This window comes from Saccopteryx leptura, chromosome 2, assembly GCF_036850995.1.
Source record: "Saccopteryx leptura isolate mSacLep1 chromosome 2, mSacLep1_pri_phased_curated, whole genome shotgun sequence".
In the NCBI taxonomy this organism is placed as follows: Eukaryota; Metazoa; Chordata; class Mammalia; order Chiroptera; family Emballonuridae; genus Saccopteryx; species Saccopteryx leptura.
Window position 1 is genome coordinate 330,542,741 of NC_089504.1, and position 16,824 is coordinate 330,559,564.

The window sequence follows — 16,824 nt, forward strand, 5'->3', positions numbered from 1 at the left end:
GCTTCGGCGAGCTGTCTCACGACAGCGGGTAGAATCCGCTTGACGGCTCCTTAGCGACAGCAGTCCTCGCTTGACGGCGAGGAAGCCGGAAGCCGCAGCCGCCGCCGCGTCCCCTCCCCGTCCCCGCCCGCCGGGTACTGGCTGAGGTTGACAGGTCGAGGCGAGGAGGCGGCGGCGGCAGAGGCAGAGCCGGGAGCCCGGGACCGAGACCCCATGGGGAACGCTCCGAGTCATAGTAGTGAAGACGAAGCGGCACCCGCGGGGGGCGAGAGCTGGGGCCCGCACCAGGACTGGGCCGCGGACTCCGGCATGACCCCCGGCCCGGGCCCCGCCGGACCGGCGCTGCCACCAGCCCCAGCACTGCTGGAGCCGGCTCGGCTGCGCGAGGCGGCGGCAGCGCTGCGGCCCTCGCCGCCCTGCGAGTCTCTGGTGTCCAGGCACCACGGCGCTCTGTTGCGCTGGCTGGAAGAGCGGCTGGGTCGCGGTGAAGAGTCCGTCACCCTGGAGCAGTTCCGGGAACTGTTGGAGGCTCGCGGCGCCGGCTGCTCCGGAGAGCAGTTCGAGGAGGTTAGGGCTGACTGGCGACGGCGGGCTGGGGGGCAGGGCGGTTGCCCCCAAGGGCGTGAGGAGATGGGCTGTGGCTTTGGAGAGGCCAGGCAGGAACCCGTGGAGTCCGCAGGGTCAGAGGATGGAAGCAGGGGGTTGCCGGGACTTAATTTACATGGGGTGCTTACAGCCTGTGCACGACTGGAGGCGGCTACAGATTTCTTTAACCGTTTACTTAAAATGTGGGAAGCCTAGATTAGGCCGTTATTGCTGTGAGGAAGTGAACAAGACCAGTGTCTTTGCATTTTGTTGTAGTAAAGATAATTGTGCAGTTGCCGGACGCTTGATGAGCTGTTCTCTGGTGCTTTAGTATCTGGGTTCAGAACAGTTTAAGGGAAAGGAGATGAAGTGAGCAAGAGAGTGGCAGTGAAAACCATTCTGCTTTATTGGCCGTGGAGTTTTACAGAGCACCTTCTGAATTCAGTGTGGGCACCTAGCAAAAGTGGGAGGGGAGTAACATATACTGGAAACACATTCTAAAAGCCATTTTCCTCAGGCAAAAACTAGCTTTTCCAAGATCACATTTGCCTTTAGATCTTTGAAGACCATATTTTAGACTAATTTAAACCTCCATAGAACCTAAAACTTATAGGCAAATACTAGGTTTCCTGTGAATGCTTGTAATTATATCGTTTTTGGCATAATTACCAACATTGTCTCTATTAAATCATTAACAGCAAGTTGAGCCCTGACCGGATGGCTCAGTTGGTTAGAGCATCGTTCAGAAGCACAGAGGTTGCCCATTCGATCCCCAGTCGGGGCAATAGTAGCAGATCGATGTTCCTGTTTCTCTCTTCCTCTCTCCTTTCCTCCCGCTCTCTCTCACTCAAATCAATACAATAAACATTAGAAAAAAAACCCACAGCAAGTCGATATGGCAACAAAATATTTTCCAGGGAAGAGTTCTAAGAAATTACCTGTACTGAACACTTCATTTTAGAGTTAGGAGAACTGATCCAGGGTGGGTCACACAGTAAATCCTTGGCAAAACTGAGACAGTCATTCAGATCTTTTTTTTTTTTTCCTGAAGCTGGAAACGGGGAGAGACTGTCAGACAGACTCCCGCATGCGCCCGACCGGGATCCACCCGGCACACCCACCAGGGGCGACGCTCTGCCCACCAGGGGGCGATGCTCTGCCCCTCCGGGGCGTCGCTCTGCCGCGACCAGAGCCACTCTAGCGCCTGGGGCAGAGGCCAAGGAGCCATCCCCAGCGCCCGGGCCATCTTTGCTCCAATGGAGCCTTGGCTGCGGGAGGGGAAGAGAGAGACAGAGAGGAAGGAGGGGGGGGGGGTGGAGAAGCAAATGGGCGCTTCTCCTGTGTGCCCTGGCCGGGAATCGAACCCGGGTCCCCCGCACGCTAGGCCGACGCTCTACCGCTGAGCCAACTGGCCAGGGCCCAGATCTTTTGATTTTTGTTTGTGTTATCCTCTCAACCCTTCTTGGGACCCTATTTATTTAACTCTACAATGTTATAACAGAAAGGCACTTAATTTTTGAAAATGAGTAAGCCATCTACAATGTCAATGAAAGGTAAATATATAAAACAGTAACTAACAGCTACTTGTAATGCCATAAAGGTAATGTACACTTTAAAACCAAAGGCTTGTAAAATATTTTAAGTATGTTTTCCTGTACATGGCCATAAAATTCAGATAATGTGGGTTGAATGTTTCTTATATTTTCCTTTATTTATTTACTTAAAATCAATTTGTCATTCCATTTATTTATGCATTTATTGCTTGATTCTTCTTAAAATTTTCCCTTGACTTGAGAGAGAGAGAGAGAAAGAATAAAATAGAGAGAGAAGCATCAACTTGTTGTTCTACTTAGTTCCATTTAGTTGTGTACTTACTGACTGCTTCTCATGCCTTTACTGGAGATCAGCCCTGCAACCTTGGTGTGTTGGGATGCTGCTCTAACCAACCGACCTACCTGGCCAGAGCTCTTACATTTTCCTTTAAAAAAAAAAAAAAAAAGACCTTTAAGACCTCCCAGCTCTAGAAAATGTTGGTCATATTAGTTAGTGAAAGGCCTCCATGTTTTTTTCAATCACAGTTCCTATTCAATATTATTTTGTATTAGTTTTAGGTGTACAGCATAGTGGTTAGACAGACATATACACTTTATATATTTCAAGTACCCACCTGACACCATAGATATTACAATGTTACTGACTATATTAACTAGACTGTACATACCTATGACTGTTCCATAACTACCAATTGGTACTTCACCTTTTTAACCCAGTCCCCTAACCTCCTCCCCTCTGGCAAACATCAGTCTCTTCTCCATATCTATGAATCTGTTTCAGTTTTATTTGTTCTATTCTTTAGATTTCACATGTAAGTGAAATCATATGCTATTTGTCTTTCTCTGGGTGCCATTTCACTTAGCATAGCACCCTTCAGGTCCATGTATACTGTCACAAATGGTAAGAATTCATTCTTTTTTTTTTTTTTTTTTTTTTGTATTTTTCTGAAGCTGGAAACGGGGAGGGACAGTCAGACAGACTCCCGCATGCGCCCGACCGGGATCCACCCGGCACTCCCACCATGGGGCAAAGCTCTGCCCACCAGGGGGGATGCTCTGCCCATCCTGGGCGTTGCCATGTTGCGACCAGAGCCACTCTAGCGCCTGAGGCAGAGGCCACAGAGCCATCCCCAGCGCCTGGGCCATCTCCGCTCCAATGGAGCCCCGGCTGCGGGAGGGGAAGAGAGAGATAGAGAGGAAGGCGCAGCGGAGGGGTGGAGAAGCAAATGGGCGCTTCTCCTGTGTGCCCTGGCTGAGGATCGAACCCGGGTCCTCTGCACGCTAGGCTGACGCTCTACCGCTGAGCCAACCGGCTAGGGTCATTTTAATTTTTTGAGGAAGCTACACACTGTTGTCCATAGTGGCTGCAACTAATCTACATTCTCACCAAAAAGTACATGAGGGTTCCCTTTTCTCCACACCCTCACTAACACTTATTTATTGATATATTGATGATAGCTATTCTGACAGTTGTGAAGTGATATCCCATGTGGTTTTAATTTGCATTTCCCTGATGATTAGTGAAGTTGAGCATCTTTTCATGTGTCTATTGGCCATCTGTATATCCTCTTTGGAGAAGTGTCTATTCAGGTCCTCCGTCCCTCCCCCCATTTTTTTTTTTTTTTTTTTTTGTATTTTTCTGAAGCTGGAAATGGGGAGGCAGTCAGACAGACTCCCGCATGTGCCTGACTGGGATCCACCCGGCATGGGGGCGATGCTCTGCCCATCTGGGGCGTTGCTCTGTAGCAACCAGAGCCATTCTAGCACCTGAGTCAGAGGCCATGGAGCCATCCTCAGCGCCTGGACCAACCTTGCTCCAATGGAGCCTCCGCTGCGGGAGGGAAAGAGAGAGACAGAGAGGAGAAGGAGAGGGGGAGGGATGGAGAAGCAGATGGGCGCTTCTCCTGTGTGCCCTGGCCGGGAATCGAACCCGGGACTCCTGCACGCCAGGCCAACACTCTACCACTGAGCCAACCGGCCAGGGCCCCCCCATTTTTTAAAAAAGATTTTATAGAAAGGAGAAAGAGGCAGGGGGAGGAGCAGGAAGCATCAACTCATAGTTGTTTCTTGTATGTGCCTTGACCAGGCAAGCCTGAGGTTTTAAACCTGTGACCTCAGCATTCCAGGTTGATGCTTTATCCACTGTGTCACCACAGGTCAGCCTCCTCTGCCCATTTTTTAAATTGAATTATTGACGTTTTTTGGTGTTGACTTGTACGAGTTTTTTTATAAACTTATCCTTATCAGATGTATCAGGAAGACATTCTCCTATTAAGTGGGTTATCTTTTCATTTTGGTGCAAGTTTCTGTTCCTTGCAAAAACTTTTTAGTTTGATGTAGTCACATTTGCTTATTTTCTCTTTCGTTTCCCTTGAACAGAGAGATACATTAGAAAAAATATTGCTAAGAGCAATGTCAGAAATTTTATTCCCTGTGTTTTCTTCTAGGATTTTTATGGTTTAAACCAGGGATCCCCAAACTACGGCCCGCGGGCCGCATGCGGCCCCCTGAGGCCATTTATCCGGCCCCCACCGCACTTCCGGAAGGGGCACCTCTTTCATTGGTGGTCAGTGAGAGGAGCACATTGACCATCCCATTAGCCAAAAGCAGGCCCATAGTTCCCACTGAAATACTGGTCAGTTTGTTGATTTAAATTTACTTGTTCTTTATTTTAAATATTGTATTTGTTCCCGTTTTGTTTTTTTACTTTAAAATAAGATATGTGCAGTGTGCATAGGGATTTGTTCATAGTTTTTTTTTATAGTCCGGCCCTCCAACGGTCTGAGGGACAGTGAACTGGCCCCCTGTGTAAAAAGTTTGGGGACCCCTGGTTTAAACCTTACGTTTAGGTCTTTAATCTCTTTTTAATTCATTCTTGTGTATTGTGTAAGAAGGTAGTTTCATTTTTTGCATATACCTGTCCAGTTTCCCAACACCATTTCTTCAATAGATTGTCTTTATCGCATTGTATGTTCTTGCCTCCTTTGTTAAATATTAACTGACTCTATAAGCATAGGTTTATTTCTGTACTCTATTCTGTTCCATTGATCTATGTGTCTGTTTTTATGCCAATACCATACTGTTTTGATTACTCTAGCCTTGTAGTATAGTTTGACATCAAGATTGCTATTTCGCCTGACCAGGCGGTGGCGCAGTGGATAGAGCGTCGGACTGGGAAGCAGAGGACCCAGGTTCGAGACCCCGAGGTCACCAGCTTGAGCACAGGCTCATCTGGCTTGAGGAGAAAAAAAAGCTTACCAGCTTGGACCCAAGGTCGCTGGCTCGAGCAAGGGGTTACTTGGTCTGCTGAAGGCCCACAGTCAAGGCACATATGAGAAAGCAATCAATGAACAACTGAGGTGTCGCAACAAAAAACTGATGATTGATGCTTCTCATCTCGCTCCGTTCCTGTCTGTCTGTCCCTATCTATCCCTCTCTCTGACTCTCTCTCTGTTCTTGTAAAAAAAAAAAAAAAAAAGATTGCTATTTCTTTTATTTACTTATTTATTTATTTTAAGTGAGAGATAGTGAGACAGACTCCTACATGTGCCCCAGCTGGGATCCACAGGGCAGCCTCTATCTGTGGCTGATGCTCAAATCAGCTGGGCTATTTTTAGCACCTGAGGCCAACATGCTGGGACCAAATGAGCTATCCTCAATGTGTGGGCCAGTGGTCAAACCAGTTGAGCCACTGCCTGCAGGAGGGGAAGAGGGAGAGAAGGGGGAGGAGAAAGGGGAGAGAAGCAGATGGTCATCTCTCTTGTGTGCCCTGACCAGGAATTGAACTTGGGATGTCTGTACACCAGGCTGATGCTCTACTCACTGAGCAAACTGGCCAGGGCCTCATTTTAATTTTTAAATTCCAAGAATACCCATAATACTTGCTACTCTAGTCCTATATTATGCTATATATGTATATAGTATATTATGAGACAGTGAAACCATGCAAGAAAGTTGTGTGGATCTGTTGAGGGGATTGGCACATTTCCAAATTGTCCAAAAGAGAATGTAGACAAACAGTGTATTATGAGAGTGTCTGGCAGGAATAGAGCTACAGGTGAAGTTTATGGGAGTCTTGTAATGTAAAGCCAAGAAATACTAGAGGTGTGGTCCAGAAATCATGCAAAGACTTATGTTATTTATTAAGTCATTGAGCAAATATTTGTTAGGCATTTACCGAGTGCCAAACAAGAGTATTTAACTCCATCAAGGGAATCAAGGAAGACTTACCTGTGAGGAACATTTCAGCTCTGATTTGAAGGATGAAAGCAGACAAGGAGCAGAAGGTGTTAGCAGTGTTTAAAGCAGAGGGAATTGCATGCATGAGTCCAGATAATGGAGAATCTGGAAGAATGGTATGATATTAGGGTTAAACAAAACTGCTTCAGCCTGACCAGGCGGTGGTGCAGTGGACTGGGATGCAGAAGACCCAGGTTCGAGACCCCGAGGTCGCCAGCTTGAGCGCGGGCTCATCTGGTTTGAGCAAAAAAAAAACAAAAACAAAAAACCAGCTTAAGCCCAAGGTCGCTGGCTCGAGCAAGGGGTTACTCGGTCTGCTGAAGGCCCGCGGTCAAGGCACATATGAGAAAGCAATCAATGAACAACTAAGGTGTTGCAACACGCAACGAAAAACTAATGATTGATACTTCTCATCTCTCCGTTCCTGTCTGTCTGTCCCTGTCTATCCCTCTCTCTTCTGACTCTCTCTCTCTGACTCTGTAAAGAAAAAAAAAACTGCTTCAAGGGACAGAAAATTCAGTGCAACAGTAGTTTAAACAATAAAGAAGCTTCTTATGTAAGAGGCCAAGTAGGCAGTCCAGGGTTGATATGACAGTTTCACAGTTATCAAGAACCTGGCTTTATCCATCTTGTGCTGTTATCCTCCATAGGAACTTTCTACCTAGTGATCCAAGTGACTCATTCAGTTGTTACTTTCCACATTCCAACCATTAGGAAAAGAAAGAGAGAAGGAAAGGCCACGCCTCCTTTCTTAAAGGTATGGCTCCTATCCCATTGTCCAAATCCAGTCACATAGGTGCAAGGGAGCCTGGGAAATATCCTTATTCCATGGCCATATATTCAGCTAAAATTCAGGATTTAATTACTGAGAGAGAAAACGATTACTGGGTTATTTAAAAAAAAATTTTTTTAAGCTAGGGAGAGAGAAAGAGAGACAGACAGGAAAGGAGATGAGAAGCATCAATTCTTTGTTGAGGCACGTTAGTTGTTCATTGATTGCTTTCTCATGTGTTCCTTGACTGGAGGGCTCCAGCAGAGCTAGTGATCCCTTGCTCAATCCAGCAATCTTTAGGCTCAACCCAGTGACCATGGGGTCATGTCCATGATCCCGTGCTCAAGCTGGTGAGCCCATGCTCAAGCCAGCAACCTCAGGGTTTCAAACCTGAGTCTTCAGCATCCCAAGCTGATGCTCTCTGTCCACTGTGCCACCGTCTGGTCAGGCCAGATATGATTAGCAGTGTTTTACTCATGTGGGTAGATCATAGATTACAACAGGAGGAGAACAAGGTTAGAGAAGTAGGCAGAGATCAGATTATGGAAGTTCCTTGCATACTTTGTTAATTAGGAGTTTGGAAACAGTGAAGTTTTAAATAAAGTGCCATAATGGTTGTGGCTGTCTTGTAGGAGAATCGTCAGAATAGACCCAAGCAGATCAGTTAGGAGGCTAGTATGACAAATTTGGGATAGGAAAGGTTGGGGCTTGGGTTGTTAATAAAATTTGATTACTCTTACTGGTTACTACTGGTTGTTTTTATTTTTATTTTTTTTAAATAATTATTTTTATTTATTTTATTTTATTTTTTTACAGAGACAGAGAGAGTCAGAGTGGGGGATAGACAGGGACAGACAGACAGGAATGGAGAGATGAGAAGCATCAATCATTAGTTTTTCGTTGCACATTGCAACACCTTAGTTGTTCATTGATTGCTTTCTCATATGTGCCTTGACCATGGGCCTTCAGCACACCGAATAACCCCTTGCTCGAGCCAGCGACCTTGGGTCCAAGCTGGCGAGTTTTTTGCTCAAGCCAGATGAGCCCGCGCTCAAACTGGCAACCTCGGGGTCTCAAACCTGGGTCCTCCGCATCCCAGTCTGACGCTCTATCCACTGCGCCACCGCCTGGTCAGGCTTATTTGTTTATTTTTTAATCAACTGAAAACAGGAGAGGCAGAGAGACAGACACCCACATGCACTCCAAGTGGGATCCACCAGGCAAGCCCTCTATGGGGTAATATTCTGCCCATCTGGGGCATTGCTCTGTTGCTTGGCAGCTGAGCTATTTTTAGTGCCGGAGGCAGAGGCCCTGGGGCCAACTTGCTCAGCCAATCAAACCATGGCTGTGGGAGAAGAGAGTAGGGTGGAGGGGAGAAGCAGATGGTTGCTTCTGTGTGCCCTGACCAGGAATTGAATCAGGGACATCTACCCACCAGGCTGACACTCAACCACTGAGCAAACCAGCCAGGGCCAGCACTGGTTATTTGAAGAGAATGGTTCTGACTCAAAATGAAAGCTTAGCCAAGGTTTAAAAACCTCAAAATCATCTCACAGTTGTAGTCCTGTTTATATTATATTATAAGTAAGGAATAATTGATAATAAAAAATATTAGCTATGCATTTGATTCTGGCTTTAAAAATAAGTCTGTGTTTGATTTGATTAAGTACACATTTCTGTGTTTTAGTTAATTCCAAATGTAAGGTTCTGAAAATGTGTTTTAATAAAAATTTAAGCATTTTTGTAAAATAATAAAATGTCTTTATAGAGGCAACTAAAATGATGAATTATTTTTCGTTATTTTACGAGAGCTAGCACTATGGAGCAGGTTATTATCAGTGTACATTATTTATTATTGTAACACTAAGAGTTTCTAAGTTATACATGTTGGTTCTTTGGGTTCCTAATTTGCATTGCTTTTCATGTCCACCCAGCTGTCTTGCCTTCACATTTCTGTGACCGTAATTGCTTGAGGTGGTGTCCTAAAGAAGTTCTTGGATTTGTTCCATGGACCAAAGTCTGAAATGTTATCATTTTATAGTACAGCATGCCTTTTCTCATGGTAGGTGTGGTCCGTGGAGAAGGACTCTGGTTTGCTTACAGGGAGCAGTGTTTAATTGACTCCTAGGTAGAAGAAAAATAGAGTTAAAATTAAATTCTTATTGACATTAGAGATTAGAGATTAGATATTGTGCTCTTAATATGATATGCTTCCAGAAAAATCATGTGGACTCCAGGGCAGAAAAACTGCTGAGCGCAGGCTGATAGCAGATGGCTTTAAGATAGCGTCAATGTAGGATACACCCAAACCTTAAGAATTTTTATGAGTTTATTTGAGCCAAACTGATGACAGTTGCCAGGAAGAGCAAATGGAAAATGGCATTTTTACTGCTTATTTTATACATCAGAATCAAAGGGGAAGAGGAAAAGAGTTACATGAAATCCATTGTTGATAAATTAAGGAGGCAGGAGATAGAAATCTCTGGTATTGGATAAAAAGGAACAATATTTTTTTTACATTGGCAGGTATTGGATGGTGAAATTAACATGACAATAACGGGCTTTATGAGCCCTGGCCGGTTGGCTCAGCGGTAGAGCATCGGCCTGGCGTGCGGGGGACCCGGGTTCAATTTCCAGCCAGGGCACATAGGAGGAGCGCTCATTTGCTTCTCCACCCCTCCCCCTCCTTCCTCTCTGTCTCTCTCTTCCCCTCCCGCAGCGAGGCTCCATTGGAGCAAAGATAGCCCGGGCGCTGGGGATGGCTCCTTGGTCTCTGTCCCAGGCCTAGAGTGGCTCTGGTCGGAGCAGAGCGACGCCCCCGGAGGGGCAGAGCATCCCCCTTGGTGGGCAGAGCATCGCCCCTGGTGGGCGTGCTGGGGGTGGATCCTGTTCGGGCGCAGGCGGGAGTCTGTCTGACTGTCTCTCCCCATTTCCAGCTTCAGGAAAAAAAAAAAAAATAACGGGCTTTATGGGCGTTGCTCTATTGGTTGTAAGAAAATTACTTTTACTTTTCAAAGGCATGTTTCTCTTACATTTTAAAAATATGTTATCAGGTATGTATTGTAGATGCAAAAAGACAACAGATAGGCTCAAGTAAGGTAAACATTGACTTTTGTTAGGGAAAATACTGCCTTAGGACATGACTACCTGTCACGAACTGCTTTTAGTTAGAGAGTTTTAATTTTGATCTATCCTCGGTGGTTTTTTAGGTCTCTTGAGTTTGTAAGGCTGCCTTGTAGGCCTCCCCTGTGCTTGTCAGGTTTCATCTGTGGCTCCTTTTTTGTCCATAGTAGGAATTTAATATGAATAGGCCTTAATTTATTAATTTGCCAAATTAGCGTTGGTGCCTGCTTTGTGAAATTTATTGGGTTGTAAACCCTGAGGGAAGGACCATTTTTATTCACTTATTGTATTAGCAGTCTTGGCTCCTAGCTAGCACTCAGTGTTTTCCCCCATAGTGCCCTCGTTTTAATTTTAACAGGTTGGATATGGTGTAGTCTTCATTCTCCAATCTCGTATATTATAGTCAATCTATAACCTTTTCATAATTTATTTCTTCTTTTTTTTTTATTTATTTATTTATTTTTTTTTTTTTCTGAAGCTGGAAACAGGGAGAGACAGTCAGACAGACTCCCGCATGCGCCCGACCGGGATCCACCCGGCACGCCCACCAGGGGCGGTGCTCTGCCCCCCAGGGGGCGATGCTCTGCCCATCCTGGGCGTCGCCATATTGCGACCAGAGCCACTCTAGCGCCTGAGGCAGAGGCCACAGAGCCATGCCCAGCGCCCGGGCCATCTTTGCTCCAATGGAGCCTCGGCTGCGGGAGGGGAAGAGAGAGACAGAGAGGAAAGCGCGGCGGAGGGGTGGAGAAGCAAATGGGCGCTTCTCCTATGTGCCCTGGCCGGGAATCGAACCCGGGTCCTCCGCACGCTAGGCCGACGCTCTACCGCTGCGTAATTTATTTCTTGATGTTGGAGGAATCAGTTAAGTATAATTTTAGTGAAAATTTTTATCATGTTGGAAGTATTAATCAAATAATTTAAAATGGCTCCGAGCCCAAGAACCATGCAAACATAAGTACACAATTGTTATTCTCTACTCCAGTGGTCCCTAATCCCCAGGCCATGGACCAGTACCGGTCCATGGGCCATTTGGTACCCGTCCACAGAGAAAGAATAAATAACTTACATTATTTCCATTTTATTTATATTTAAGTCTGAACAATGTTTTATTTTTTAAAAATGACCAGATTCCCTCTGTTACATCCGTCTAAGACTCACTCTTGACGCTTGTCTCGGTCACGTGATACATTTATCTGTCCCACCCTAAAGGCCGGTCCGTGAAAATATTTTCTGACATTAAACCGATCCGTGGCCCAGAAGAGGTTGGGGACCACTGCTCTACCCCTTCAAGACAGTGTGAGATGTCTGTATGCACAATAAGGATGAGGCAGTCTACAGGCATTGCTTACCCTTAGCTCAGAGCCCGCAGGGCCCCCACTGCCTGAGGAATCCTCTGAATGAGTGGGAGCCCACAGGCTGGCCTGTCTCCCTGTCTGAGCTCATCTACCTCTGTCCCCCTGCACAAGCCCTGTGCTCTGCCCAGTGGAATACCTCCCTTGCCCTGCATGTGGACCTTGCTTTTCTCAGTTCTTGCCTTAGTACTGTCACCTGGCCAGGACCAAGACTTTCCTGTGGCATAGTTCTGATGGCTTGTATATAATGGTGTTTCTAGCCCCACTCTTGAGGATTTTGTTTCCTGTTCTGTATAGGTCACTGTCACTTGGCACTTAGAGCACACTGTGTGATCTTGTTCTGCAGCTAGGCTGTGAGCCCCCCTCCCCCCCATACTACTCCAGCACACAGGAAGTCATCAGTAAGTGATGGCCATAAACGGTGATGAGGCAGTTTAGAAGAGAAAGATCCTGGGTGAACTATAGGTTATTTTGGCCCTGGGTGCTTTGCTGGGGGGTGGGGAGGATGGTGGTATTGGCTTCTTTTGGAAAAATTCATGATCTAAGAGAACTATGGAAGAAAGGTCATATAAGGTCATATCTGTTTTGCCTTTTCCTTATTTCTAAAATGTCACTTCATCATGGACTATCTTGCTTTAGAAACTTCAGTGTCAAATACTAGCCTGACACTTTGGTCTTTCCACAGCCATGTCCATTCACTGTTTCTCCTGTATGTGGGAGTTTGCCTTCTGTTTCTCTCCCCTTTAGCCCTTTGCTCCATCCTAAGCCCTTCTCACTTTCAAGGACCACAAAGAAGCATTTACTGGTAGCATGGTGTTTGGGAAAGGCTTCATGAACCAGAGCTTGAGAGGCTGGAAGGATTTGCCAGGCAAAGGAGAAAAGAGATACAGTTGTCCCTCGCCATATCGCAGTTCACTTTTCGTGGTCTCACTGTAACGCAGATTTTTTAATTGTATATATCTAATTTTGTATCACGTATTTTTCCCTATTTGTGGGATTTTGTGGTATATAGGTATTTTTATATATTTATTATTTTAATTATTTTTGTGGTAAAATAAGCATTTTCTAGCCTAAAAAAATTGAAAACAATAAAAAATATAAAAATGTCAATTAAAACATTATCATTTAAGTTGTATATTCACTGGTGAGTACCCATATAGAATTTTATATGTTGTTAAAATTAGGTAGGTTTCAGAGTATAGAAAGTGTTTAAGAGCATAGGAAATATTTATAAGATGTGGGAAAGGTTAATAACAGTGTGGGAAAGGTTTATAAGAGTGTGGGGAGGGTTTATAAAGCCTTCAAATATATATAAATAATAAACATAAGGTCGCTACTTTGTGGATTTTCGCCTATCATGGGGTGTCAGTCAAATAAGTTTGTAAATATGATATATATGTTTGCTCGCTTATAGTTTGCATGGGGTGTGGAAGACAAGCTGTAAGCTGGCAAAGTCATTATAGCCTAAGATCTTTTCAAAACTAAGCTTTTCCCCACACCCTTGACTGTTGCATGATAGGGGGTGGTGCACTCTTATGAGGAATCCCATTTACGCCTCAGATAAGTTGCTTTGTATCAGAGACTTTCTTATTTATATATTGGCTTAAAGGCTATAATTTCTACACTATAAGATAAGGCAGACCAGGAGCACTCTCGCTCAGATCCTGTCATCAGCATTGCAGAGAAGAGGCAGCCAAGATGGTGGAATGCTGAAGTAGAAGCCAGTTTGTGCAGATTTTGTGCAGAGAGAAGGACATGGGGAACAGAGGTGAATAAGGTTGGTGAGGTAGAAACCTTTGATTCTAGGAATACTCAGATGAGTCAGTGGTTTTGGGAGCCCTGACTGGAAAGGGAAGTGTTTTCCCACTGTGTGTATTTTCTTGCCCACCGGGTGCAAGCTAGGATTAAAGATAATGGCCCACCAGTTCTTGGCTCCGTTGTTTCATTACCATCTGTCTGAATCAAATGCAAACCTGCACAGGCCAGGCAGCTGTGATGGTGGCTGTGGCTACTACTGGCTTTACATGGGGGTTCTGGAACCTAACCCCTGCAAAGACGAAGGACCACTGTATTCCAGTTGAGAGGTATACCATGTGCAAATATGTTGAAGTGAGAAAGAACATGGCAGATTGGGGGAATGATACCCCTTTGGCACCTAGTCTAGAGTCTGAGTTGGCTTGGATTTTAGTAACCATTGCATGCAACCTGTTTCCTCCTCCGTTATGCCTTGATTAGTATAGCCTTTGAGCACATTAACTTTTTGGATAATCTTGTCACCTTAAGTAGAGACAAAAGAATACTGAGATCTTTTTGCTTTCAATCTCTGTCCCTCATCCTACATTTATGTTAGAGTTGCAATTAAGCAAGACACATGGAGACAAAATACCTCCACAAGGCAACTTTAGTAACTTCTGCAGAAGGGTGCGCTGCTGCTAGTGAGAGCTGGCCAGCAAGCATGTGGGCAAGGGGGTAGGTTCTGTTTTTATCCCTTATGCAGGCCCTAGGCTGGGTCCTGCCCCCTTGGCTCCGGTGTTGACCGTATAATCTTACTTTTAACTGGTTGGCTAGTTTAAATGGCTTCACGAAGGGAGGAGGGAAAAGTGGGGATAGAGAAACCAGATGAAGAGGGTTGGGGAAATTCCTGTTGAAGAAAAAAACATGAGGTAAACTGTTTTTCCTTCAGTCCCCCCTATTCTTAATATGTTTTCATTCTTTTCTTCAAACTTGGTAAGCAGAAGTTGGCTCTGGTCATCGGTGTTCATTAATAGCATCTCGTTAAAGTAAGGGGGAGGGCTCTGCTTCATTATGGCTGTTTTGATCAGTCTCTGAATTAGGCCTTGAGCATATGGGATGAGGCAGCATTCTATAAGAATCAAGACTCCAATAACAATTATTAGGGCATTGACTACAGAGGTACTGGTCCTTTCCATTTTCCAAACCATTGTTCAAGTTTTCAGCTAATTCATCTGCTAGGGTCATCAGTCCTTGTAAGGCTTTGGTAATGGTACCATCGGGGGCTGTGTTATTGGGGATGTAGGTAAAATGTTGAGTTTCAGTCATAACACACACTCTACGTTGCTCTGCTAGTATCATCTAGAGCTAGTCTATTCTCCCAGGCCATATGGCTGGTAGAACCAAACTGTTCTGCAATTTTCTTAATCACATCCCTACTGTAATTGACAAATCTTTATTGATTATAATATATAATATATAGTTTATCCAATTTACATTCTTGTTTATGGTTACTCACCAGAATAAGGCTGATTTAAATCCAGCTGCAATTTGATTCCATGCCTTGAACTTGTTGGGAACCCACTGTGGAACTCCAATAGAGCCTGTGTGTGTGTGTGTGTGTGTGTGTGTGTGTGTGTGTGTGTGTGTGTAAGGGTCGAATGACTCTCTGCTAGTAATCATACTCCTTTTGCTTTGCCTGTTCTGTGACAAGCTAGGAGGGGAAGCAAATGCCAGGGTAAAAGGGATGGCCAGTTATATTGGGGAGCAAATGCTGCCCCAGCTGACTGGTAAAGTCTCATAGATCCTTGTCCCGTAATACCACCAAACGTCAGCTCTGGGGATTATAAGGGCAGATTGATTTGTCAGCCCTGTAAACTGTCAGCTTTCACTTTACTGAGTTAGATTTCCTACAAAGGCCAAATTGTACCCTCACCTTGAGAAACATGAAGAAAAATTGGCTGTAGGAGTAGGCATTCTAATAGCCCTCGGGGGCTGACCTGCAGGGCCTTTGACCTCAGGAAATAGCAGCAATAACGACTGACGTGACTTGTTTTACCAGGCAGTAGCATGTCAGAACAGGGCTACCATGCAGTTCAGACCATCAGGGACCAAGGACCACCCGAGTAGAAATGGGACTAGCTGAGCCTCTGGTCTTCCTGTAGCACAAGCATAACAGTTACTTTTGTTTAGGGTGCTGACAGAATATTTGATCCATTCTACCCAGGAATTTGCATCTTGGTATTCTGTTTCTATTACTAGGGTTTGTTTTATATTAAGTGAGAGGCAGGTAGGCAGCAAGACAGATTCCTACATGCGCCCCTACCGGGATCCACCTAGCAGCCCACTGGGGGTGATGTTCTGCCCATCTGGTGCTGCTGCTCTGTTGCTCAGGGCACCTGAGGTGAAGCCATGGAGCTATCCTCAGCACCTGGAGCCAACTTTCTTGTACCATTTGAGTCATGGCTGCAGGAGGTGAAGAGAGAGATGGAGGAGGGGGAAGTATGGAGAAACAGATGGTCTCTTCTCCTATGTGCCCTGACTGGGAATTGAACCTGGGACTTCACATGCCAGGCTGATGCTCTACCACTGAGCCAACTGGCCAGGGTCTGGTAGGGTTTGTTTTAAACCCTTCACTTCTACTATGGTTACTAGGTAGAGAATGGCTTGGAGGGCCCCCTTTTCAGTTTGGAGTCCTAGTCCTACTTTTACCATTAAATCTCTTCCCAATAAATTGGTCCCATGTCTAAGTTTACAAGGGGCTCTGGGTAGGACCCATGGGAGTAGAAGAGCCTCAGACACCCCTATTCTTCGTTGAACATCAGGAGGGGAATCAGGTTTTTCTCTTTATCCCATTCTGGGCCTTCTTTCTTAAAATGACCAGACTTTCTACATTTAAAGCATTTGTTCTCTCCCTTTCCTTCTCCTTGCCCTAGTCAACTTGCATTTTTCTCCTTCTTCCCCTTTTTTCACCTTTGCTCACTTTCTCAGTTCCTTCCCTCTGCACAAACCTTCTACAACCTGCACAAACCTTATTCTCTATTCAGAAATAACCATCTTTCAGAACAACTTACCTTTTTCCTTTTCCTTTCAAAAGCACCTTCATATCTTATACCTTTTATCATTAAAACTATACAGTTTCTTTCTAATTAATCAGAATTCTGTTTCTAAAACCCTTAACTTTCAATGAGGACTAAGTTAGTAATTAGCAATTTTAGATGTATACTTTTATGAACTGTGGATTAAAAAAAAAAGGTGGGGCCATGAACTAAACCTGACAAACTCATGTGAGTCCTGCAAACTTTTGAGACCCAAAGTAAACACTCAGGGTGGTCTAAATCAAACCCTTTCAGCCGAAAGTAGTTCATGGCAGGCAGTCATTTCCTAGGGAGGGGTTCCCTCTCAACAAAGGTCAATGCTCACTTCCACTCAAGCCTGTTTGTTGTCCTCTGCACCTACAATAATGTAC

General features: G+C 45.1%; 1 protein-coding gene across 2 annotated transcripts in view; it reads left to right on the plus strand.

The window, feature by feature from the left end:
* Nucleotides 1–75: 75 nt before the first annotated feature.
* Nucleotides 76–16,824, plus strand: part of ZZEF1 (zinc finger ZZ-type and EF-hand domain containing 1) — a 130,135-nt gene continuing 113,386 nt past the window's right edge. For both annotated transcript variants that reach the window (XM_066363407.1, XM_066363408.1), the window contains exon 1: nt 76–567. In XM_066363407.1, the coding sequence (XP_066219504.1) occupies nt 214–567 (354 nt within the window). In that variant the 5' untranslated portion in view covers nt 76–213. The remainder of the gene's footprint in view (nt 568–16,824) is intronic.